General features: G+C 46.6%; 2 protein-coding genes across 2 annotated transcripts; both read right to left on the bottom strand.

Annotated features, from left to right (window-relative positions):
- Positions 1–1,231: 1,231 nt before the first annotated feature.
- On the bottom strand, positions 1,232–6,760 carry LOC142043552 (triggering receptor expressed on myeloid cells 2-like). The gene is made up of 4 exons (XM_075054853.1): positions 6,583–6,760; positions 3,600–3,944; positions 3,169–3,223; positions 1,232–2,764 (listed from the first exon to the last, which is right to left on the bottom strand). Exons 1-4 carry the CDS (start codon positions 6,758–6,760, stop codon positions 2,548–2,550), a joined length of 795 nt encoding a protein of 264 aa, XP_074910954.1. The 3' UTR covers positions 1,232–2,547.
- Positions 6,761–9,606: 2,846 nt separating this feature from the next.
- Positions 9,607–16,949, bottom strand: LOC142043483 (polymeric immunoglobulin receptor-like). The gene is made up of 8 exons (XM_075054706.1): positions 16,789–16,949; positions 15,405–15,755; positions 14,720–15,037; positions 13,692–14,021; positions 12,542–12,617; positions 11,014–11,129; positions 10,545–10,594; positions 9,607–10,081 (listed from the first exon to the last, which is right to left on the bottom strand). The coding sequence occupies exons 1-8, from the start codon at positions 16,829–16,831 to the stop codon at positions 9,875–9,877; spliced, it is 1,491 nt and encodes a 496-aa protein (XP_074910807.1). The 5' UTR covers positions 16,832–16,949; the 3' UTR covers positions 9,607–9,874.
- Between the last annotated feature and the right edge of the window lie 8,248 nt (positions 16,950–25,197).

Below are 25,197 nucleotides of genomic sequence, written 5' to 3'. Positions count from 1 at the left end.
GATTGCCAGATGTCCCACCATGAAGTTCAGTTTCTGGACAAAATACAGAACTACTGTAAGCAAAAATGAGAACCCAAAAGCTTGTATAATTAAAATAAGGAAATGTCAGGCTGAACATTTCCTCCCCTCATTGACTTCTGGGAATCTCATTTTGTGCCTCACTATAGATGGCCTGAAAAAAAGGTGCTCAAGCCAGTAACAGTGTGCAATGCATGCAACAGCACAGAGAGCATCCTGTTCCTAGGGGAAATGAAGAGTCTCTAAGCCTTACCTGGTAGTGCCAGCAAGAGCAGCAGGGCTGGAAAACCCCCCATCCTGAAGTAGAAAGTGTTTTAGGGCATAGCAGAAAAAAATGTATCCCAGAGCTGCTTTATCACTGAGAAATTCTCTGTTGCAGAGGAAGCTAACTTGCTCTGTCACTTGCAGTCGTCTGCTGCCTAGAGCAATTATGCCAGTCTGGAATTGCTGAGAATATCTTTTAACCACAATCTTAATATTGCTTCTTGGGTGGGAAGGCTGCACAATGTTTACTGGCTGCTTCTTCGCTTTAAATATATTGTTGTCTAGATTAGATAGCCGTATTTAGCAATCAGGCTGTGCAGCTGGAAAAGAAATAGGCATTTTTGGTCTCTAGAGCTACCTTGATATATTACAGAGCAGCTTTCAGCTGGATGTGTTCATCCTTACTGCTGCTTTGCACTTACATGCAAGGTTGATATCCCTATTTCCCAAAGCCTTTGTATAGTGGTGGAGAACCATCACTGTGCCATCACAGAGGCAGTGGATGGCCCTGCCTGAGGTCTGTCAATAGGTTGCAGCTGGAACTAGGACCCAGATCTACTGGTTAGAGCTGCAGTTCCCTTGTTTTGTAGCTCATCTAGCTGGACATCACAGTACTGTCCGGGAATACTGAAGCTAGGTTTGTGTTAGTACAGCTGCAGTGTTGTGTGACTGCGTATGGGCTAATTTACCCTCTGGAAATAGAGGAAATTAGTTTAGACAGAGCACAACCATGCATAGGCTGATCTGATTTTGGGATCTGAGCTGCTGTTTCTGCATGGTGCTAAATGGACCTGGTTGGACGTGCCAACCTGCCCAGCTGGCTCAGAGCATTTCTGTATGTTATAAACACACCAGCATGTTTGAAGTGTTACCTCTTCTTTGGGTGACATATTGTGATCTGGTGTACTGCAGCTCTTTATCATGAATCCACACCAAGTCAAATAATCAGTTTGATTTTATTTAGCTTTGCAGGCAGTGCAGGGAAAAGAAGTGTGAATGCCCTTGGTTTGGGGATCTTCCTGGGAGAGCTAAATGCAGCTTCACTTCGGGGAGTGATGAACAATGATCACATGTTGGTAACATCCCCATGAGAGAGCAGAAAAAATACAGGGAGAAATACAGAGAGACAGTTCATTCTTTGTTCACAAAGCCATTTTAGAAATGAGGAAGCACGCTCAGAGCTGTGTGTAGACTTCACATCCCTTTCTGTTATGTTCTGCAGTTCCTTATGCGTTTCCACAGTGACTATTCACCAAGGATCCACACTGTCAGAGGCAGTTTTTGGGAGCTAGTCTCCATCACCTTGGAAAGAGAATCTCTCCCCTGGCAGTGCTCTGGGATGACATGAAGTTGATCAGTCTCAGTGCAGACCCTTGTGGAATGATACTAGGGATGAGTATCTGGAATAACTCTGCCTGGAGGTGTGGTGCAGCTACTGGCAGTGACTGGAGATGATAGCAGAGCATGGCATTGCCAAAAGCATGTCAAAAGCTTCAGTCTTTAGTGAGTAGAATCTCAGTTAAAAAGCTGATTTTTAGACAAACTGTATTAGCTTTCAATACAAACCATCTAGTTCTGGTTATATTTCATGCTTCGGGGGAAGCGTTTGAGTGTTTTGTAGAGACATGTAGGACACCTTGAAAAAAGCTATTAGTTCTTTAATGCTGATCTTCAATGAATCAGGAGAAGTTTCTTTGAGATTTGAGACAGAACCATGTCTTTCCATTTTTACATTATGTGGATGTGTGTGTGAGTTGCTCAACACATGATCATTGAGATGTGTTACCTGAACTTCTATTTATGTTTGCAGGTGTATCTGTAGTCTTACTTATAACAAAGCATTTGCCAGTAGCTGTATAGAGCAGCAAAGTTTTTTCTGGCCTAGCAATAAGCTGGGGGAAAATAGAGCAGACCTCTCTCACCTTTACCATGCCTGGGGAGGCATCTCTGCAGATAGAGATAAATAAGTCTGTGCTGGATCTCTTGACAGAAAGACTTCATCTTCCTCCTTTCCCTCTGGCCTTTGATCCCATCCTCTTCCATTATGTTCATGTGTTAATGGCAGCATCTTTTCAGTTCAGTTGTGTTGGAAAAAGTTGGTCAGTGCCAATGACAAGAGGTGGTAGATGGTGACATTCCCTTTCTAGAGTGATAGGTTCATCAATACCTATGGTTAGTAGGTGATCCTTTTCTTACCGCAGGTGGCAAAGCTTTGCCTTCAAAGGCTTGATGTTCATTTCTCTGTGGATTCCCTTTGGTTTGGCTCTAAGCGGTACTCTCCCAGGAGGGGCTGATTCCATCATGTGCAACGTCACCAGCGAAAGGGAGGACCTGCTGCTCATTCAAGCTTGGATTCTTCTGCTCTGTTTCTCTGTTCTTCCTACTGTTGCCAGCGATAAAGATCAGCACAGCCACCACGAACTTAATAACCAGGAATCCAGCAATGATATAGAAGACAGTGAAATCAGCTTCAGGAGGGATGCTATGAGGAACCATAAATACAACAATGAAAGGGATGGTTCAACCTTTAAAGAAACTCTTGTAGTACACAATGTGAAGATGGTAACGTCTCCTGCAACAGGCAGTCCCTGCCTGTGCACAACAGCCTGGGAGGTTAGAGCAACTATAATAGGTTCTCTGACATACACATAATTTATGATCTGCAGGAGTTGTTTTGCTTGGCACTGAAGCACTGCATTTTCTGGATTAGGATAAAGCTGCTGTTTAGAAACCACACAGCAGCTCTAGGAATTGTCACAGATTAGGGAGAGGTAGAGAATATGCCTATGGTGGTATTCCTCTCAGCTTCAAATGGGGTTGCCGATGCTGATCTGCCTTAGTCCTAGGAAGACTGTAGATCACAGCATGAGTAGTTTTATGGCTTACCTGGAGATGCTCTGCACAGCACTAGGCTCCTCTGGCATTTGGGTCTCCAGGACAGCTGATGATGGAAACAGAACAGTTTAGTCTGCAGATGTTTCTGGGTGATATTCATTGGTGTCACCAACACCAGTGCCCCAGCTAGGCATAGATAACCAAGGTGAGACTGGGCAATGGGCTGTGTGCTAGAAGATTAATCTGGGTAGCAGTAATGGGATGACATGTGTTAGATGTTCTATAACAGTGGGGTCATGTTGCTGTAAATCAGAACTAAAAAGAGGCAATGAAACATGGTACCTCCTTAAGTAAGACAAAAGTAGATGTTTACTAAAGTGAGGCTTTGGCATCTGCAGACACATATGAAATTTAAGTAGGAACTCAAGAGCTGCCCTCCATTCTGTACGCCACAGTGACATTCTCTGCAGCAGAGGACATACCTGTCAGCACTTCCACTTGCACCTTCCTTAAGCTGTTTGTTTCCCCCAGGTAGTCAGTTTTGCATTGGTACAACCCAGCATCCTGCTTCTTGAGTTGCTTCATGGTCACCGTGAGGACCCCATCACGGACATTGTCACTGATGGAAGTGGTGCCGTTCCTGTTCTTTAAGAATGGCAGCCAGAAGCGTCGGGCGCTCACCACATGTTGGCACTTGGTCTCATCAATCTGCTTGCACCAGCTCTTTTCTCTCCACCGCTGCTGCCAGGGGTTATAGGTGCAGTTGACAGAAATGGTGCCCCCCTCCATTCCATAGACCACAGTGACGTTCTCTGCAGCACAGGATACTAGGAGAGAAGGAAGAAGTGGTGAGTCAAGTCTCTTTCATATCTATCCCTTACCACTATGTTTATGCTAAATGTCATTTGCATCTTTTACAACTCTAGTGATGGCTGCTGTCAACTTTAGGGCTGTCACCTGTCTGCTTCCCCCCTGAAAGATACAGTATGCTCAGATTCAGAGTCTTGGTTCAGACTTTCTTGAAATATGTCTGTAGTGATCCCGCTGACTGGTGTGTTCTTTGGCTCTTGCCAGGCAGCTATTCTTGCGGGGGGTGACTGAGGGAAGGAGGAGGTATCAGCTTCATTAATATTTGCAGATTTTCTGAAGCTCAGGAAATTTTGGTCCCTTCCTTCCCTTCTGGCCCTGTGGTGGCTGCTCTGGATTGCAGTCTGGAGCTCAACCACATCACGCTTTCTGTAATCATTTGGCTCCTGCTCAGTAAGGTGAAGCAGTTTGTCAGCACGATTAGGGAATTAAATACAAACTTGCATTTTCCTCTGGTCCTGAGGAGCATGAAGCTAGGCACTCAGGTAGATTGAGTTGGCATCAGACAAGCTGTCTTGATTTTTAAAAGCTCTTTTTACAAGGCAGCTCATAAAAACATAGCTTGTCCCAGTAATGACAAATTGTTTCTGTGTAACTCTCAGTAGGCTAGTCTTGCTGTTAACACCCCTGCTTTGCAAAGTTCAACCTGCTTACTTGCATACAGCTGCAGCAAGGCAGCTTGCTTCGGGTTTTGGCCTTGAGGTCAGCCCTTCCACGTACGTTCATAGATGCAGATTTGGCTCTGGAGTACCCGCTGCTGCGGAAAAGGTCCTTTGCAGTAAATGCCCATGAAGTTTATCCCCGTTTTAAGGCTCTTTACGCAGCCAGAGAGAAGCAACACAACCCTGGAAAATACTAGAATCACAGTGACGCTTACAAACCAGTGTCCAGCTAGCTGTTTAGGAGGTTACTTCTTAATCCCACTCCTAATTTCCAAGTCCAGGGTCTTAGCAATTTTTTTCACCCTATCTTTTAATATCCTACTAATTTTAATCATGTTGACCACTGGTCTTTGGCTGCTTGGCTTTTTTTTTTTTTTTTTTTTGCCTTAGTTCCTTATTTCTAATTTCCATTCCTCTTCATGGTAGGCAAAGGCAGAAGGGACAGTCTGAGCTATTAATACTTCCAGAGAGAAGTGCAGCGTGGTGTTTGTGGAAATCTCTGTATTTCTAGTGAAAAAATTCAGAGGCTAGTGCCTTTTATGAAACCATAAGTAATGGTAAAACAGAAGTAAATTAAAAAATAGGCTCTTGTGAGGACTTTGTGGTGGCTGAGCCTTTTAATAACACTTCGTATAATAATTTCAACCATTCTAAGAGAATTGTAAACTAAAAAAACTGAAGATCTTTCAGGCTTGACTAGAAGGCGGCATAAAAACGGATGTGTGTTCTCCAAGTATCCAACACATAAAACTCTTCATCCTGATATGTTGCTCCGCTCAGATGTTCCAGTCAAGGCTTACTGCTCTGCATGTCCAGTCCAGTCCTGTGCAATCCCTCTAAACATTTTAACTCCCTCTCCTATTTCTTTTGTGGATCCCTCCTTGCCTCCAGTTCTGCCCCTTCAGTTCCTGCAACAGCCCAGGGGTTTTGATTTTTGGTTTTGTTTTAAATGGAAACAGCATTGCAAAAAATCTCTTGATCAGAATCATGGCATTTAAAGATTTGCTGATGCCCCTGTGGAAAACTTTCTGTCATTATCTTTTCCACCAGTTCTGCTGACAGATCATTTACTATTTGCGTTCCTCCTCCCTTGTTGTGTCCTACTGAAAAAAAGTATAGCGGACTTTCTTCCAAACTAATTCAGATTTTTGAGACAGGTTTTTACGCTCCTGAAGCCTGAATCTGTTGCCTTTCTGTGCACTGCTGCAAGTATCTGGGATCTCCAAAATGTGGCTGGAGAGAGAAGGCTGCCAGCTGGGAGTACCAGCTGGGTCCTGTCCCTTGTTTCTCATTTCAGATGAACATTGCTTTCCAAGCTGAAAATAGTCAAGTGCCCAAGATTTCAGAGACACCCCCTTCATTGAGTTTTATTTTCCTCCTCTTGAACCCTAGCTGCTGCAACTTACATTCAAAGCCCTACAAATGCAAACAAATAGGATTTTGCAATTTCACATTTCACTCTGAGCAGGCACACAAGACTTCTGTCAACAGTGTTTCCTGTTCTGACTCAAAAGGATCCCTATGAGAAAAGCTGAGCACTTGGATCACCGCTGGCTCTTTGTTAAATTAAGGGAAAAGAGCGAATTCTGAGGAAGGAGTCTGCCACCCCTGCAGTGTAATTGGGGAGGAAGAGTAGAGTGCAGAACACACTGCAGTGCTCCAGGTTCCCTCTGCTTGCATTGCATTGGACTTTGCAGTGTACAGACAGGCAGTAAGACTCTTAATCTGTAGTAAGTGTTTGTATTGATCTTCCAAAGAACTGGGTGCTACAATGAAGATGCCTTTGCATCTGGAAAAATCTAGTGTGTTTCAAGACCTGTGCAGTCTTTCCCCATAGCTTTATCAGTAATCTCATATGAGGTGCAGGTAGAGACTAAATTTTGCACCAGTCCTTTACCCTATCTGTTAACTGAAACCCAAGGCCATGTATGCTTACCTGACAAGAAGACCCAGAATATGAGGTGCACGAGCTTCTCCATGTCAGTCGAGCAGCAAAGGGGACAAGAGAGGAATCTGCAGAAAAGTGAAAAGGGCTCTTGCCCAAGAGCAGCTTGCTTTTCCCCCTCCTTGCTCTGCCGGAAGGAATGAGCACAAGAACTTGGCATCTTTTTCATCCTGCATATTGAGCAATTCACCAGGCATTTCTTTCGTGGGCTAAAAATTCAGGCATCAGCATTGCCCACTCACAGCCACGATTTAGTCTAGACAGCCTGAAAGAGAGCATCATGTGATGGCCTGAAACTATGGTACTGGGAGTCCTCTGAGTTCAGCAGTGGTGCTTTACTTGCAAGCTTTGCATGGGGTGAATTTCTGGAAAGCCGAAAGGGAAAGGGTGGCTCTCATCGAGACTCTGCAGGTAGCTCAGTCAGCATCACGAGGGTGAAAGGAGGGCAAGGACATAATCTTGTGGGTTATTTACAGGAGAAGGAAGATTTAGAAGAGCCTGCGCATGAAGCATTCCTATTTGACATAAAACCGAAGACAGGAAGGCAAGAACACTGTGTTGGGTGAAGCTGTGAGGTGCTTTAGATGAGCAAAACAGACATCTTTATTTTGTACCTAGCAGAAAGGACGTAAGATCAAGGGGGCATTGATTCAGAGCCCATCAGTGCCATACTGATGCAGTAGTTCAGGGCTGCAGTTATGGGAGCCTCCTTAGGTGTTAGCAAACTGCTATGCTGTGGATGGGTTACTGTTTTTTCTTTTTTGAATTTATTTACTTGGAGATCTTCCATGCAAGTGCCAGTAGACCCTGGCTTCTTAACTTGTGTGCTTATTTCCTTCTTAACAGGCAGATAAACCTGCAGGTCTGTCCATTCATAAATGTGCCTTCTTTTTCTTTCCTCTGATTAGTGTTTAAGAAAATGGTACCTTACAGTATCCAAAAATTCTCTGTGAGGCTTACTGATTGCAGTTTTTGCTCATTCTTGCTCCAGTGAGCACAAATGTGGATTCTCTTTGATCAGAAGCAACTGCCTCCCTGAAAATGTCTCTTTTCCACTTGATTGTTTTCTACTATTACTCTTCCACTGTTTGACCCAGTGTAACTGACTGCATGAATAGCAAATAGGCAAATTTTGGGCTGAATGAACCATTTCCAGAACCATTTTCTTTTTCTTTCTGTCATTTCAAGTTAAACGTGTCAACTCTGAAAATCTCAAAAAGTAGATCAGCTTCCCTGCTGCAGCCATAACAAGAAAAGCCTATTGGATGTGACTGGCTTGTGAATTAGGGAGCGGTTCAGGCCCTTTTAATTTGCCACCTGTCAGCAGAGCTTGGTGCAGCCAAATAAAGTGCAAGGGTTTCTGGTCTTTTGCAGAAATTGAGCTGAGCCCCAGCAAACTCATTTCGTATTGCTCACCACATGACTGCTAAATAAAGGCAGCAAATGTGTCATTTGGAGTATTTCCAGCAGAGAGAGGGAAGTAACAGTATCGCTTTCCAAGGCCCCGGTGAGCTCTCCCATGAAACTGCACATGCATTTCTAGTCTCCTGTGACTTCAGAAGAAGCCGCAAAAGATTGTTTTCTATGTTGTAGCCAGAAAAATAGAAAGTGCTGGAAGTACTGGTTTGTATTGGTCTTCCAAACAAGCAGCTGCACTGGTGAAATAGGCTGGGAAGAGCTGTTTAAAGTATAGCACAATGCTGCAAAAGAACAGAGCTACATCTGAGACTGGCTAGATAATGATAGCTGCAGAGATGCGAAGATGCCTCATAACAATGAAGGCGAGAGACCAAGTGCATTTCAAAAACATGTTTGATAGTTTATGGTGTGATTATTTAGGATAGCAGGGTTTGATGAGGTCCCAGCCAGTCCAGTGTTCCTGTGGCAGCTCTTGGAAATTGCCAGCATGCATCAGAGCTGCACTGGAGATCTATAAATATATTGCGTGTCTGACTTACTTGGGCATTTACATCTGTAAGTAATCCACTCTTAATTACCATTGTGTCCCTTCTGTTACATCATCTGATGTTGAGACCAGCCCTCTTATGCCCATACTTCTTCCGCTGCTGTCTGTGTCATACTTAACTGCAATTTCTTTGCACAGCCCACCAGTTTCTTGCTCTGTGCTACTGTCAGTACAGACCTTCCTCATGTCTGTCTCAGGGCTCATGCTTGCAGTTAGCACAGCAAGGCAAATTCTGTTCAAAAACATCCCAGTGCCCTTTCCACTCCTCTAGTCCAATACCACATGTTGTTCTCTTCTTTCCTTTCTCCAGAAATACTAATTTTTGGTTCTCCCTGCTTGTCCTGATTCCACACTGCCTTGGTTTAAGCAGCCAGTTTGTGTGTTCTTGGGGAGCAGAGGGTGTAAGGCAGCAGGCTAGCTAGAAGTTTTTGAACAAAGTAAGGGCCTTTGATTAGGAGGTGGTGAAAGGGTGGGGCAGTCTGCACAAGGGAAATTCAACTGCGCACACTCTATTTCTTGATCTAAAGCTAAACATTTAGCTTTAGTTCGAAAGCCTCTTACCATCTTACTTCTTACCTAAGTAGACTGATAAATTTAGGTTATAGGGGAATTTGCATTAAGTCTCAAAAAGTGTATGTATTACTTATATGCACCATTGTTGTTTTGTAGCTACAAGACCTTCTGGTGCTCAGATTCATATAGCACAATCCTCAGTCTGCAAAGTTTGCAATGCAGCATATCATCATGTTGCAATACACTCTCAAGCTATTTGCCTTAAGGTAGATGCCGGTTCTGCTTATTCTTATAATCCAGTGCTCATATCCCCCACGCATTACATGGCAAATGAACCTGGTCACAGCAAGGTTAGAGTTTTATCCCTACAGAACTGTAATGAGTTTGCTTGGCCATAGTAGCTGAACCCTTAGGAGTGGGATAGAGTTTCTACCAGGGAAGACAGTTGAAATACCAAACCCATCCATTTCCAGATGAATATTGCTCTTTTTCAAAAGGTCAGTCTTCCACACCTGCCTCTCCAAAAGAGTCTGCATTTTAATGGAATTGAAGAAAGCAGATGTGCAAGGGATCCTGAGAATTACTCAGCACTTCTGTCTGACCGGAGAGAATCTGCACACTTGCAGCAAAATTCTCTACTGGCCTCTGATAGGAGGGAGGTCTTAAAATGCACAGGCAACATATACATGGCAGCAAAAACTTATATTTTTCCCCAGTGTCCATCTACACACCTTCTACTTCCCATTCCCACTTTGTATTCCAGTTCTTTTCCCCCATTTCTGGATTGTTTGGGGATTCTGTGCTTCATCCTTTGTCATTTGTTGGTAACTGCTTGAGTGCAATGGTAGCATACTCCACATTTTCATCTTTGGGTTTCCTGTGAGCCTGGCTTGGTTCAGCATTACAGTAGAGAGGATCCTCAGGGCTGAGTCGGGATTTAAAGTTCAGGGTAATGTATTTTACATCTTTGCTGTCATCCTTGGCCCTTTCCATTCTTTCAGTGCTGTCAAGCTATGAAAAGAAAGGGAAAACACTTGTTAGCATGATTCAGTGCCAGGTCACAGCTGCTATCAGAAGAACAAGATTTTCCCAGGAGGAAGGGAGAAGCCATGTAAGAACTTACCTTCAGTCATGACAGAGGTGAAAGAACAGAAAACTTTCTTTCATAACTTCTCCTTGATAGAGGTTACAACCTCATCATCTAACCTCGGTTTCTAGTCTTTGAGTCATTTCTCAGAGATTACTAGAATTTGCTCCACTGTGTTTTTTTCCTACTGGAGTTTCCTTACACTGATTACCCCCCGTCTCTCTCCAGCTAGGACCATTCCTCTCTCTGATGACATTAAACACCGTCTCCCCTCCTGCTCACAACCGAAAATGAGCACCAAGGTCCTCATCAGATGGGTCAGCCAGCTCCTCACAGACTATTGGTAAGGGATTCAGTACCACATGGGAAATCTGTCATTTTTCTTACCTGTGCTGTGCCCTCTGGTTTGTCATAGATGTCCTCTGCTTGTCTGTTACCTTTGGAATGAGCCAAAATCAGAGGTTTTAGAAGTAGAGAAGTGCATGAAATGCCTGGGCATTGCCTATGCTTCAGGGAGTTTTGGGGAAGGCTGTGGGATTGCCCAGTGATAGAAGCAATGGGTGTGCCAGTGGGACTCATCTACCCTAAATCTGGTGAAGACATTGCTCTCCCTTCACTTGTCCTCTAACATGTTAAGAGGTGTCCTGTGCAGAGTCTGGAGGAACATGGGTTTGACTTATTGTGAGAGGAGATCACAGCAAGGAACCTGCCTTAAGGCTTCGCAGGCTTCAACTGCCTTATCTTCTCCAGGGCACTGTGGGTTGGGAATAAGCTCGCCTGGAGTGAAAAAGTGATGGCCAGAGAAGGCCCTGTTTAATACAGACTAGAACATGAGGCATCACCAGTCTCCACATACCTCTTCTCTTCAGCTGCTTGCGCCGCTTGACGCATAGTGTTATCAAGCTGGTGAGTGCCAGGATGAACAGAATGCTCAGGACCCCAGCGAGTAGGATGAAGGTATTTACATTTGAGCTGAAACCAGGAGGGCAAAGGAGTTACAGTGTTAGATGGCAGCACAGCATGATGCTGGTGCAGCCCATTACCAAACAGTGACCAAAAAAAGGGACAGGAGTAGCTTTTATGCACTAGCTTTTATGCACTTGGTAGGAGGGTCTGGTTCTCCTGTAGCAAAGCTAGCTTGATTTTTCTACCTGGCTGTGCCTTCTGACCTTTTCCTAAACTACTCTCCAGGCTTTAAAAACAAGCCACTGTTCAAACAATTCCAGGCTCTCTGGAGCAGGTATTGCCTTTTCCTCCCGTGTTTTGCTGCACCTGGTGCACTGGAGCTGATGTGTGATTGTACTCTTAGGTGCTGCTGTAGTGTTGATGACAGTAGATGTCCAAAGGGGAAGAAAATCCTTTACATTTGACAGCCTGGTAAATAGAGGGATAAAATAGCAGCCAAGGACTATTTCATTGTTAAATATTCGTGGACAGGAGTGAGCAAAATCAAGACAGAAAGGCTTAGGGGCAGAATCTGGGGGTTTCTGTTGCTCCAAAGAGCACAGCCCAAAGAGATAAGGATAAAAACGTAGGTAGGCATCTACATTCCAGGGAACTGTGACTTGATTTTACCAATCTGCTTCTTCCTTTGTAATTACACTCTGGACAGGAGCTGGAAGAGGAGAGGTGTGCTGGTTTCAGCTGGGATAGAGTTAATTTTCTTCACAGTAGCTTTTATGGGGCTATGTTTTAGATTTGTGCTGAAAACAGTGTTGATAATGCAGAGATGTTTTCGTTACTGCTGAGCAGTGCTTACACAGAGTCAAGGCCTTTTCTGCTTCTTACACCACCCTGCCAGGGAGTAGGCTGGGGGTGCATAAGAAGTTGGGAGGCGCACAGCTGGGACAGCTGACCCCAGCTGACCAAAGGGATATTCCAGACAATATCACGTCGTGCTCAGCATATAAAGCTGAGGGGAGAAGGAAGGGGAGGACATTCGGAGTGATGGCATTTGTCTTTCCAAGTAACCATTACAGGTGATGGAGCCCTGCTTTCCTGGAGATGGCTGAATACCTGCTTGCCAATAGGAAGTAGTGAATGAATTCCTTATTTTGCTTTGCTTGTGTGCGTGGCTTTTGCTTTAGTTATTAAACTGTCTTTATCTCAACCCATGAGTTTTCTCACTTTTACCCTTCTGATTCTCTCCCCTATCCCAGCGGGGGGGAGTAAGCAAGCAGCTGTGTGGGGCTTAGTTGCTGGCTGCAGTTAAACCACGACAAGAGGCCATCTTTGGTAAGGGTGCCTGTCATATCTAATTCCTCTCTAAGCAGGAGTCTTCGGAATGCCCAGAACCTGCTTACCCCAGGAAGACAGGCATATTGTGGACAAGACATTAGTAACTCTTGTCTGTGTTCAAGCTCAGAGACTTCTTTAGGCCTTACCTTGGTGCTGGGGTGTTGCTAGAAGGGGTTGCTTGACTGGTGCTTGCAGTACCTGACAAAGTTGTTCCAGCCAATACTGCAATCACAAACACGAAGAATAATCACTACTTGGCTGCTTTGTATTTACCAGCTAAATTTCCCTGCCATTGCTACATGGATATAAATCCATGGCCGCTGTGACACCCAACACAGACAAGCTGCCCAGGCTGTAACCTGTGTCATCAAGACTTGCTGGCAGCAAGCAAAGCAATGTAAGGATCAAAATGTGGGACTGAGGGGCAAGGAGCTCAGCAGGAGCCCCACTCTGTGTGTACCCACCCCAGTGCATGGCAGAAGGAAGTGCTGTAAGTGCAAGCAGATATGTTTTATGGCAAAGATCTTCAGGTAGCAATGAAGTACTTAATGACTCTGTGCTTAAGCAGACAGAAGCTTGCGAAAACTAAGCAAAGAGCATTGCATGTGAAAGACTCGGCTGTAAGAATTGCTTCCAGGACTGTGTCTGTGCCCAGGGGAGGTTGTGTGTGCAGGAGCCTGCTTGCTTAGAGACTGCATTCAGTCCTACATGTTAGGATTTTCACCTAGAGAATTATGCCTTTCCCTTTCATCTTCTGGATTGCCGTATCCCTTCAGTGCTGGTCTGCCACATTCCTGAAAGACAGGCTGCAGCATGGTGCTGGTCTGTCACAATCAGGTGCCTAAAGGTTATCCCTTACTGTTATCCCTTATCATGCTGAAAGAAAACCTAGAAGTCACAGATCTTTAAAATATGGGTCTAAAGGTTGTCCCCTTGGCAACCAAAAGTGAAGGTCTTAATAGTTTTTGAAAGCCTAGGGATGAGTTGCTATAAAGGGGCAGAACTGCTATCCTGAGAATGAGAAACACCTCTGTGAAGACGACTGAAGCTGCTCTCAGGTGAAGGAGAAGCAGCAGAGCACATGCACGTGGTTCAGTTCTGATCCCTGCTGCTATTCCATACCATTGAATAACATAGTATGAGAACATACAATGATGTAGGGTTTGGGAGGGAAACGCATCCAGATGTAATGTGGAAGATGGTGTAAGCTGGGCAGTGCAGAGACTAGAGGGAGAGAGTAGGAAAGTGAGTCTGGAATCTACAACCAACTACGTTTCCCTACAGGTCAGTACTCACCCTCAGAAACAGTGAGCGTAACCTCCACCATTCGGAGAAGCTGGCCGTGTTCATAAAGTGCACACCAGTACACACCAGAGTCCTGCACCTGCAGCTTCTTCATGGTGACAGTGACCATGCCCTGCTGGGTGTCGTCCTGGATCGTGAATCTGCCTTGCTGAATTTTCTTCCGGTACCCTGACAGCTTCAAATTCGTGGTGACTAGTATGGTACATGCTCCCCTAGCTCCCTCTTTGCACCAGGCTTTGCTCACAGCCCCATAGTATGAGGCGCTGTACGGACACCGGACAGAGACATCATCTGACTCCTTGGGTGTGTATTGTTGGGTCCCTGGAAAACACCCGGCATGTTTGGTGAGATCCCAAAGCAGGCACAATTGCACCCCTTCCCCATCACTGGAATACATGCTGTGGGCTGCATGCTCCCTGGATCTCCTTCTATCACCAGGCATGAGGAGCAGAAGGGGGCTGGACCCAGATTACTCATGCAGAGATGAGTCACAGATTGGGTGGGTGTCCTGTCCCCTTCCTTTGATTCCCCCAGGGACTGCATTCTCACAGGCACTCAGCCTGTAGGTTCTGGGAGGCAAGGACCGGGGAGGGCTGGCAGCTGTGGGGCTAGAGCAAGAGCAATCCCTGGCAGTGGTGGGAGGTCCCCAGCAGTGCCCAGCATGGGCAAGGCAAGTGCTGAGCTGGGGAAGCTGCTCCTGGAGCCACTGGATCGGCCCAGTGGGAAGCAGTTGTGAAGAGTGGCCCCGTTTGTGGGAGCTCATGGGGACCTCCCCTAAGTCTCTGCCAGGAGCAGACAGAACATGAAAGGCCAGGCTTAAGCTTTGGCTCCACAGGCCCAAGGGGCAGCCGCCAGTGTGTCCCCTAGAGAGACAGGCAGGCAGGGAGACATGGGTGTCAGCTGTGCGGTGGCAGCACTGAGCTCCTCGGTGGTGTGGTGCAGGACAGGAGGGAGAACAAGCAGGGAAGGTGGGGCTGAAATTTGCCTAAATCCACACTTGGCTGCCAGTAGGTACTCACTCTTGGACACAGAGAGCCTGATCTCCATTTTCTGGGTGGGAGAAGAGCCTCTGTAGAGCACACACCAGTACACGCCAGCATCCTGGGCTTGCAGCTTCTTCATGGTGATGGTGACAGTCCTTTTCTGGGCATCATCCTGGATCAAGGTTTTGTTTTCCAGGTCTTTGCTCTTAGTCCATGTTGAAAGGTTATCTGTCATCAACCAGATTTCACACCCAGTCCGACCACTCCGACACCAGGCTTTTCTATCTGTGCTGTGCACCAAGCCACTGTATTTGCACTGCACAGAGAGACTGTCCAACTCCCACTTGTGCAGCTCTGCAAAATAGCAAGTGTGGTCACTGACCCGTAAGTGGTGGGCACACGGGCATCCGCCTCCCAGCCTGAGCTGGGCACCTGGGCCAAACTCTGCCCTGGGGCAACTCCCTCATGGACAGCCCACCAGTCAGGGCAGGGGTGAGGTAGGGCAGGACAAGAGAGAGCCAAGAGCCTGCAGGGCCAGCCAGGTCTGTGGGACTCCTTCACAACATGCCTATGTGAGCGGGGAAGGCAGCAAGCGAGGCTGGGGGGCTGTGGGAGTTGGGGGAAGCTGCTCAGCTATGCGGGAGAGTGGGGACAGAGTGGGGGAAGGAATGATGTTGCTTTCTGACAAGACTTGGGTTTGTGTGGGGAAAAAGATACTCACCCTTGAAAACATTCAGTGAGATCATCTTGAGTGGAAGATAGTCGTAATAGTAGGAACGGTAAGCACATAAGTATGTGCCCGAGTCCTCTACCTGGAGGTTAGTCATAGTGATGGACACGGTCTCATACATGGGGTTGTCCTCTATTGTAACTTTCCCATTTGTGACCCGGTTTGTGCGTGGGTATTGTGTTGGGTAGGTCGTCTCCACTAAGGGCTCACATTGTCCACCTCTCACGTGGCACCAGACTTTCTGCTGGTGGTAGTCAGTTTGTGCTGTGTAAGGACACTGGATGGAGAGAGAGCTTCCTTCCGATAGTCCTTCCTGAGCATGAGGTGTTTGGGCTTGGAGAGCTGTAAATATCAGAGGTGGTGAGGGAGAGGGGAGCTGATGGAGGGCTGCCCACAGCCTCCTAATGGACACAGGCAAACTCCGCCTCTAGCCTTCCCCCATGGGCACTTGTGGCTGGAGGAACTCCAAAAACCAAGATCCGTTCCCCCTGCTAAATTCACCTGCTTGGAAATGGGAAGGTTGATTTCTGGTGGGCAGTGTTGAGCTTTGAGCTGGGACTGCAACCGTGATTTAAAATCCAGTATCTTTGATTTAAAACCCACAGAAATGTGGGTGCTAGAGGTGTTGGACCTTCAAGCCTAAATGGAGCCGTGTGTGGTGCAGTATTTGGAGCTGCACTAGCAGCCCAGCCCTGTTGTTACTGCTCCTTGCCGCAGGCAAAATGAAGACCACCCTCTCCCCACATAGCACACCTCAGGAGCCGGATGGCCATCTGTATGGAATGGTGGGATGGGGCAAAGGGAAGGAGCTGGGGCACTGTGTGCGCTGGGGATGAAATGCTTGACCTGTGGCTGGGCCTGAGCTTGCCCCCAGCAGCCTGCAGCTCCTCCATGCTGCATCCTTGGAGAATGCCCAGTGACTCATGGTTGCGAGGCTGTGCTAGGTGCAGGGCTGCCTTGATTCCCCAACCTACTACATGCTGAAAGCTTTGTGCTTTCTGCTGGGATGGCAGGGGAGGCAGGCGGGTGCCCCTGTACAGCTCTGTCCTGACCCAGGACTGCAATCGGAGGAGCTGAGTGGGGCCGGGCAGTGTGATGGGAAATGCCAACTGGGGGAGCACTGGGGCTGCTTTGGAGGCCACAGCTCTCTGCTCCCAGGATGGTTTGTCCTGAGAGCCTGGAGGAGCCAGATATGTGATGGTGGGAACTGGGACTGCTCCTTCCCTCCCCACCCCTGAAGTTGCTCAGCTCAGAGTCCTGCTGGTGTTGGATTCCCCCCCACCCTGGAGCTCCCCAGGCAGCAGGAGGTGGGGAAGGGTGTCCCACTCCCCCTGAGTGTGTGGGAAGCCCGAGGCATGCCAAGCCCTTCTCTTACCTGGGAAGCAGAGCAGCAGCAGGAGGAGGGCTCTCAGCTCCATGGCCGTCCTCAAGCCCAGGGAAGGGGCATTGCTGGGGGATGCCCAATGTGTCCTGTTCAAAAGTGTCTGCCTTGTGAGCCCTCCTGCATCACAGTGACACTGCTGGAGGAAGTGCCTGAGGTCTTGCCTCGGGCGGAAGTCCTTCACCATGTTTTGTTACAAGACTGATATTAAGATCATTTTGGAGTGCATTTGGGGAAGTGGCTGAGAGCAGAGCTCGGCCCATCCTGATGACAAAGGCCCTTTGCTGCTCTCGCCTGGCCATTGTCACACTCTGCCCTCATTCCAGTGGCAGTGGGGCACTCGTTTGCCTATCCCAAGCTATGGGAGATGGAGCAGGTCCTTTGCCCTGGCCTAGCCCTTCTCTCTGGGGTCCCAAGGTGTCCTCTGTCCAGGGCCTTGCTAGAAAGTCTTCTCAAAGTCAGGGTGGCAATGAGTCCAGGGCTGTGTCTGCATGGACCCTCTCATGGGCCAAGCCATTTGGGATCCCCAATCTCTGCCACCCCAGCCAGTCCCCTTGTGCCCTGTGCTCTGCCGTGCACAGAGTCCTCAGAGTGCCTACCCCCAGAGTGCCCAGCTGCGGAAACCAAACCAGAACCATTTGGCTTTTGCACATTACACAGTAATGTCTCCACAGGCACAACTGAAGTGATTTTAAGTACAGAGAAAACAATGCAAATATTGAAATAATCCACTTAAAGCAGCTCCTGACACAACTCACTCTTGGCTCACTGTGAAAATGGACAGCTAAACACAGCTTCCTGGCTCTGCATGTCCTTTTGGTTCCCCCATATGATTCAGGAACTGGAGATGACAGGGTGAGGGAACAGGAGCAGCCTAGTAGGTAAAACGAACTGCGGCGTACAGAGAGCAGAGATTGGGTGGAGCAGGTGAGGCAGCAAGCCTGGGAAGTGAATTCTTCTGCAAGGAAAATAAGGAGGGAGTCTCTCCAATTTAAAAAAAAAGAGACACTTACTTATGAAAACAGCCAGCTTTATTTCCTTTATTCAGAAGAGACAAGAGTCATCATAAAGAGCACATCAGTACTCCCCAGTGTCTTGTACTGTAAGCTTCTCTGTGGTGAGGCTGAGAACTCCCTTCTGGGTGTCTTCATTTATGGTGTATCTTCCTTTTTGAGTGTTACACTGACTGCTTGTCTTTTCTGTACTGACCAAGAAAGCACACTCTTTCCCGATTGTGTTTTTGCACCAGGCTTTCCACACAGCCTTGTAATCTTGTATGTTGTATGGGCACTCAGCAGAGAGACTGCATCTCCCTAGCTACATATCCTTGGGTTTCTGGAAAAGGTCAAACTGGTTAGTAAGGTCCAGACAAAATGTCCAGTTACATCAGTTTCCCACAATTAGAATAAGCACAATATTGTAATCCAATTCACAGACATTTTAGCTACAGGAGGGTCAAATTGAACTGGGATGCTAAATAAGATAATATCCAAAATATTCTGTCCTCCTGAAGCAACTTTAGAATAATATAATCATATCCCCAAACAAAGCAAAGCTTGTTGTAACAGAAACATCAGGAGTCTTTGCTCTGAATTCATCAGCTGAGTTGGTGATCAGAGAAAAACAGCCAAGACAGAGAAAGATCTGAGGCACCTTATGTACAAGAAATTACTAAAACAACTTTTTGCCTGGAAAGGAAATGATGGGGGTGATATTACAAAAGTCTATAAAATCAGGAATAGCAGGGATAGAGAGAATGGGAGCAATAATTCCGTGCCTGTTATAAGAAGGCAGTCACTAGTTAGGAGAAAAGGAAATTCTCTATGCATGCATCGAGTGTGGAGTTCACTGCCAGAGGATGTTTATATACCAAAAGTTTTTATGTGTCAGCAGAATGAGTAGATAAATTAAAGAGAAAAAAAGAATTTAGCCATTGCTATTATAACAAAAATATTCTCTCCAGAAAATCACTGGAGGCTGGGAGAGTATTCTGGAGAGCTGTTTCTATGAGCTTCTCTGTTTTTAGACTCCTTCCTAATTATCTGCTTCAGCCAGTGTTGGAGACATTTGGTCTGACTTACTATGGCTCTTCCTTAGTAACCTGGGAGAAGGTGATACAAAACACTGAAAAGGTAAGCAGAGAAAGTGAGGCAGAAATCTACAAAATGTCCACATTTTCCTTAAAAAGAAATACTCACTCTTGGAAATGGACAGCTTAATCTCAATTGGGAAAAATGAGGACATGTATAGTGTACACACCAGTACACTCCCAAGTCTTCAACTTGCAGCTTCTGTGCTGTGACAGTGATTGTCCCCTTCTGGGTGTCATCAAGTATAGTGCTTCTCTCAGAATGAGCTTTGTTTTGATATGCTGATAGGTGGTGATCGGTGCTGACCAAGATATCACATCTATCTTTATCTCTCCTTCAGCACCAGGCTTTCCTTGTAGCATTGTAGTTCTGGACTTTATAGGAACATACAGCAGAGAGACTCTTCAGCTCCGTAGCAGAGTGGTTTCAGGCCATAGAACAGAACATAAGAACCACAGTATAAATCCCAGCTAAGAGTCATGCTGACACATCTTCCATGAATGACATATCCACTATGGGATAAAGTCTTCGCAGGTGAAATCCGGATCCTGGCTTCAGCTGGGACCTCAGTCCTATGTACCTCACACACCACCTGCTCTCTCTGTCTCTCCCGTAACAACTTATTTCCCCACAGTGTCCCAAGTTCTGACAGGAAAAAGCTGCTGGATTTAGGTGTAGTAGCAAATTTAAAATACAAGCGCTCTCTCTCTCCTTTCCTGTTACCACCATCATAGCACAGCTGGGAGAAACCAGCGGTGTCCACAGCTGAGCAGCCTCAGCCCATTATCAAATGAGTTAGTATAAAACCTCAGGTAGAGGAAGTTGTTGCCTTTTTCAGACTTTGTGGGAGAATCTAGCAAGCTAGGAGTTGCTGAGTAAATTCTTAGACTGCTTACCTCAGGTTGTGGTTTTGGGGGGGCAGGGGGGAAGCCTCTTGTAAAAATATTTTAAAGAACATGAAGTTGAGGTAAACCTTAAAATAACTTGTCCTTTTTTCACAGAAATTGAGAAGGAGACTAATGTAACGAATTTTAATAGCATTTGGTTTGAATTCTTGGTCCGAGGAGTGTGTGATCTAGCAATAAGGTAACAAAAGTTTAGGGAGAAGGGGAGTCTGGGAAACATTCAGATGTTTCCCCCAGGTTTCATGGTTGTCATATGCATAGTTTTTATAGCCATTATTTTTGTGCTGTCTGCCTGTTTATCAGTACAAACCTTGCAGTAAGTAAGACAGAACAAGGGTAGGGAAAAGGACTGCAAGAGCACAGGCAGTGGAGCATTTGCAGAAGCCAGTTCTGCAGTGTTTCTCGTGATGTGGGTCTGTCCATGCCCCATGCAGTGTCACGAGTTGTGCAAGAGGATAAAGTGCCAGGCTGGCAGAGGGAATGCTGTTGTTTCAGTGCCAGCTTATGAACATTGTCCTGTTCAGGAGGCTGTGATGTGCCATAAGGGGAGGACAGACTTATAGCCATATTTTCAAGATTTCCAGAATTTAGCTCTCTCCACTGAAAGAGAAGGAATGTTGTATCTCAGCATCCCTCTGCATTGCTAATAGGAAAATGGGGTCTTTTCCTTATTCCAAATTCATTTTATACTGTATTGTAAAGGATAACACGAATTTAAGTAAAAAATTTGATCTTTCACAGAAAGCGAATATATTTTGGGGTTAAAAATCACAAATTTGCACTAAAGTATAGTTTTCCTCAACCAGAGATCACTGACTGTCTGTGAAGATCTGGTGTAGAAACTGTTCTTTGTGTTGTAGTATTGGGGAATTCCTTGGTTTTAGTCTGTCCTGCTTGAGCACGAGTCAGAAACAGTTCCTTAAAAAATGAAGAAATTGTGCTGTGTGGCTCGGTGCCAGCTCCACTGTAGTTCTGCACCAGTTCTTGTGATGGCTGGTGGGTTCAGTGTGTGTACTCAAGAGAAAGGGAGGGATCAGGCAGGAAACTGTGGTTGTCAAAAGATGAGGAGATTCTCTAGCTTTGGTTACAGCTTAGTACTGTGCTCAGGGACAGATCTTTTCATATCTATTCAAGCTTTGTGTCTAGAGATACAGTGAGCACAAATATATATGGAATTATATTCCCTCTATGGAATAGTTAACAGGCCTGAGCTGGCTCTGCGGAGGCTTCAAAAGACTGAGGATATAAAAGGTTTGGTGCGGAAACAGAAGACTCTGTCAGTTGTGTGTGATGGTAAATCTGTGCTAGTCATTTCTGGGGGCTGCTGAAATAGTATTACACTGCTGTCATTTGGATGATCCCAGTTCCAAAATTATTAGCAAGTCTTTTATGTACATTTGCTTCTTTGCTGCCTCCCAAAGACTCTCCTTTTCCTTGACAGAGGCTTTCAGAGGGATCCTTCCCTTCAGAGTTGCTTTTTGTGCTGCATCAAAGGTACATTGCTCTGTGCACTTAGTCTGGTATGCCTCAGTACCTGGGATTCTGCATCTTAATAATCAACTCCTAAGAGGCATTTAACAGCCATGAAACAAATGCTTTAAGGCCTTCCTATCTTGATTCACACAGATTTAGCCTGTCCTTAAGTAGCTGTGATTTCTATTAAATATTGCACATGCAGAGAAGGAATTGCTGCCAGGACATCTGTCCCTTGAGCCAGTGACCACATGGTCCTTTCAGGGAGTGGTGGAGCTGGGCCAGGCAGTGCCAGGGGACGTGTTTGCATGACACACACCTGTTTTTGAAGAGGAAACTGTGCCCAGAGTGACTTGGCTTATGGTCCTGGAGAAGCCGGAATCTCCAAGTAATAGGAACCAGAACTGGCCCATCTCCTTTCATAGCAGCGCAGAGAATTTCTCTGACTGAAAAGAAACTGGCTTTGGTGGTAGAAACTTTAAGAAAATTCCTTTCCTAATGCTGGAATGGCCTGCATTGTACAGGACGTTAGGCAAATGCAAGAGAAACACTGTACCTGAGCTCCCCTTGCCTCTTGTACTGCCTCACCCATTCTCTTACCTAAAAATACAGAAGAGCAGTAGCAGGAGGAATCTTGGCTCCATGCCTGTCTTGGAGCCAAGAGAAAGGGCAATGGTGAAGGCAGATCGGAGGATTAGTAGATGTCTGCTCTCTGTACCCTCCTATCCGACACTGGTACTTCTGGAGGAAGTGGCTGAGCTTAGTGGCTTACCACTTGGCTTGGCACAGAAATCCTTTACTGCTGTTTTATAATAAAATTCATGCTTAAATAATTGAATTCTCCATATCAACAGAGCTTGGCCGGTTCAGAAGACACAGGTGCATTAGGCAGAATTCAAGGTGAAGCTCTTTTCTTCTCCCCATTGCATCAACAGAAGCCACACTTTACCATCTTGCTACGCCTTCAGTGTTGTCCCTGAAAGACCCCTTGACACTCCCACTAGCAACATCATTAAAATCAGCCAGCCCTTGGCCTCAGAAAAATGGAGAAACGTTTCAGTTTTTGAGGCACATAAACTTCCATGTGGCTGATTCTGAACCTGAGTGCTTTGCATGCCTGGGTTCAACCATAGTGGAGGTGAGGGAAGGAGGACATAGGCTGGTGCAATGTCACATCCCTGTATCTGTGCACCCACTGGGCAGAGCTAACAGAGGGGATGCTCTACAGAAGCTTTTCCCCTCCTTTCCCTTGGCCTCCCTAAGAAACTCTGCCTCCTGGAAATCTGGACAAAGCCACCTGTGGAAACCTCCAGTTAGTCATCAAGCCACATCATAGCCACAACCAAAGTCTTCCTTTAGCGATGGCTGTCACAGCTCTGGGGTAGACTCACTCATGGATCTTCCACAGCTGGCTCTAACTCAAATAGCTGCTTTGGGAAGCACAAGCAGTGGCAGGTTTTATTTGTCTTGACTCTGTGCTTTCTTGGCCTTATTCTCATTTTAGCTGTTGTAAGAATACTGGAGAATGCCTGTCCTTCCACTCTGCTCCCCAGACACCTTGTGCTTGCCATACTGGGAATCATGCCCCTAGTCACTGGGACTTGGCAGATTCCCTTCTGCCTACCCTTGAAATCCCTGTGCCCTTCTCTGCCCTTCAAGGCAGTGACAGTAAAGAAGTATAATGGCAGTAAATTCCTCTGCCTCCCCACTGCCAGCACATGTGCTCTCAGTGGCCTCCCCTGGGCCAGTACCTACCTGCCTCGCTCCATCAGAGCAGTGCAGAAAGACTGTACTGACACCCTGGCTGCAAATAATTTCCAATTATATGAATAAGCAGCTTATTAACAATACATTCTGGCTAATCATTTTGTGCTAGATATCTTTGCATTGTCTTGTCCCCAAATCCCTCTCTCATCAGGCACTTGATGCTCAGTAACAAGAAGGGGGAACGCACTCTTTCTCTTATGAACAAATCCCAAGAGTCTGCAATTAGTTCCGTTTCTGCAACTGGTTGCCTGCAAACTGAGCCAAGAAGTGTGCTGCATTGCAATGCCTCATCCTTCCCCATAGCATCTGCATTTGGCATGTCCATTGGAGGTCCTGTCTTTGAGGAGAGAAGCTCTTTGGGGCAGGACAGGTCATGAAGAGATGTCTGTCCAGGACCCATCATGTTTGTCACTAATGAGTAGCAAGGAAGGAATGAAGTTGGTCCTTTTGCTGCATCTCTGACAGAGGTTTGTTATGGCTTTTAATGATAGTATCACAGAAAAAAAGATGAATGTTGTCTCAGGAGGTCACTTAATCTAGCCCAGTGACACACAATAGGATCAGCTCTTTCAATGCAATTTCTAAAGATCTCTGTTTAACTAGTTTATGTTGCAGCATTCTCCTGGTGACCTATTCCAGTGCTGCACCATCCTTATTTGAAAGCTTCTCTTAACATCTGACTCTCCCTGCTATTTAAACACCTCATTCCCTTTTGTATCCACTGTGAACTTGAAGAACAGATTATTCCTTTCTCTTGTTTTGTATGCAGTGATGCCTGCCATGCCTCCCCTCAGTCTTTCCACTCCAGACTAACCATCCCCAAGTCTTTTAATTTTCCTTCCTAGGTTGTGTTTCTGACAGCTTGGATCATTTTTTTTTCCCCTTCTCTGAACTCTCTCATCAATCCACCTCTTCTCTGCCTATCTACTTGGAGTCCTCAAAGCCCCCTGAAGTTTCTTTTGAGCTTTTCATCCAATCAAGGATGAAACCATACGCCTCTCCATTGCCTTCCATAGAAATTCTTGCTTCCCGTTGATTTACTCCCATTGCCGCAGAAACCTCTTTGGATTAGGCACTTCTTAAAATGTCAGTGGCCTTACAGAGACTTCCCTGCTTTAGGTTTACCTGCCCCATGCGTTGGCCTTTGCTGAGCTCTATAAGAAGACCTGGCAGGGGGGTCCCTGTCGCAGCAGCGTTGGGGCTGCTCCATGGGGTCTCAGAGCCCAGGCAGAAGCCGGGTGCTGCCGCGGAGCTGTGTGTGAAGGGGAGGGCTGGTTTTGGGGTGCGAGGCCGCTAGAGGGCAGAGGAAGATCAGGAATGGGGTGCCGGGCTAGGGGATGGGGGCTGCAGGAGGGGGCTTCGCAGGCAGCAGGGGTCTTCGGTAGCCAAGTCCCATCTCTGTCCGCAAGCAGCCGGTTAGCTGCCTGGAGGTGGGCACCAAGGTGAAATGCTGGCCTTCACAGTGCCTGTGCCATATTCCCCATGTTTTTGCAACGAAAACGAAATGCTCCGCTCAGCTAGCAGACTGCGCAGTGACCGAAGCCCGGGGTGTCACGCTGCTGGCTGCAGGCAGGTACCCAGGCATAGCAGTTTTTCTGTTGCTCCTCTGTTTCCCCTGGCTCTGGGAGGCAGGTGCCCATGTGAGCCCATCTTGTGCGTGCTGCAAAGTTTTTAGAGAAGCTGTATTATCGTTGCCTCACCCTGTGGTGTGCCTTAAGAGAGATCTTCAACAGAGAGCCAAAGATCCTTCTTCCCAAAACTGTAGGGAGGCTAAAGTCTTAAGACCTTATCTGTCAGATGATGGAGCCTGCCGAGCCCTTCCTGGGGGCATCAGCACCAGTTGCTTCTTCAGCAGAGCAACACAAACTAGTCCTCTACCCTTATCCAGGCTTGATGCTCTGCAGGGATGCGAGGCAGTGGGGAATTGATGCTAAATAATCCTGAGAAAGGGGGATGCTGGGATATGGGAGAAGGTGGGGGCTTGTCTTAGAATAAGATGGTAAAAGATGGCTCAGGGAAATGGTAGCTTTAGTGAGCAGTGAAAGCAGGAGCATGGCTGGGGGGAGGCAGGCAGACCTGGGGCCGGAGGCACTGGCTCTGTGTGTGCAGGGGCTGCTGGGCACACAGGACAGGCATTCTGTAAGCAGGACATGGGCCATGGGCTCGGC

Source organism: Buteo buteo, chromosome 23, assembly GCF_964188355.1.
Source record: "Buteo buteo chromosome 23, bButBut1.hap1.1, whole genome shotgun sequence".
Lineage (NCBI taxonomy): Eukaryota > Metazoa > Chordata > Aves > Accipitriformes > Accipitridae > Buteo > Buteo buteo.
Note: the sequence above shows the minus strand (reverse complement) of the source record. Positions and strands in the feature narration are given on the sequence as shown.

What these genes read in the sequence shown, in the direction of transcription:
- LOC142043552 (XM_075054853.1), bottom strand. Translation starts at nt 6,760, where the DNA reads ATGAAAAAGATGCCAAGTTCTTGTGCTCATTCCTTCCGGCAGAGCAAG. An exon ending in ATTCTGGGTCTTCTTGTCAG is followed by an intron (nt 3,945 to 6,582) that starts GTAAGCATACAT and finishes CTTCTCTCCTAG; the next exon opens with TATCCTGTGCTGCAGAGAAC. An exon ending in GCTGTGCAGAGCATCTCCAG is followed by an intron (nt 2,765 to 3,168) that starts GTAAGCCATAAA and finishes GGTTCCTCATAG; the next exon opens with CATCCCTCCTGAAGCTGATT.
- LOC142043483 (XM_075054706.1), bottom strand. Translation starts at nt 16,831, where the DNA reads ATGGAGCTGAGAGCCCTCCTCCTGCTGCTGCTCTGCTTCCCAG. An exon ending in CTCACTGAATGTTTTCAAGG is followed by an intron (nt 15,038 to 15,404) that starts GTGAGTATCTTT and finishes GCTATTTTGCAG; the next exon opens with AGCTGCACAAGTGGGAGTTG. An exon ending in CAAGCAGCTGAAGAGAAGAG is followed by an intron (nt 10,595 to 11,013) that starts GTATGTGGAGAC and finishes CTCATTCCAAAG; the next exon opens with GTAACAGACAAGCAGAGGAC.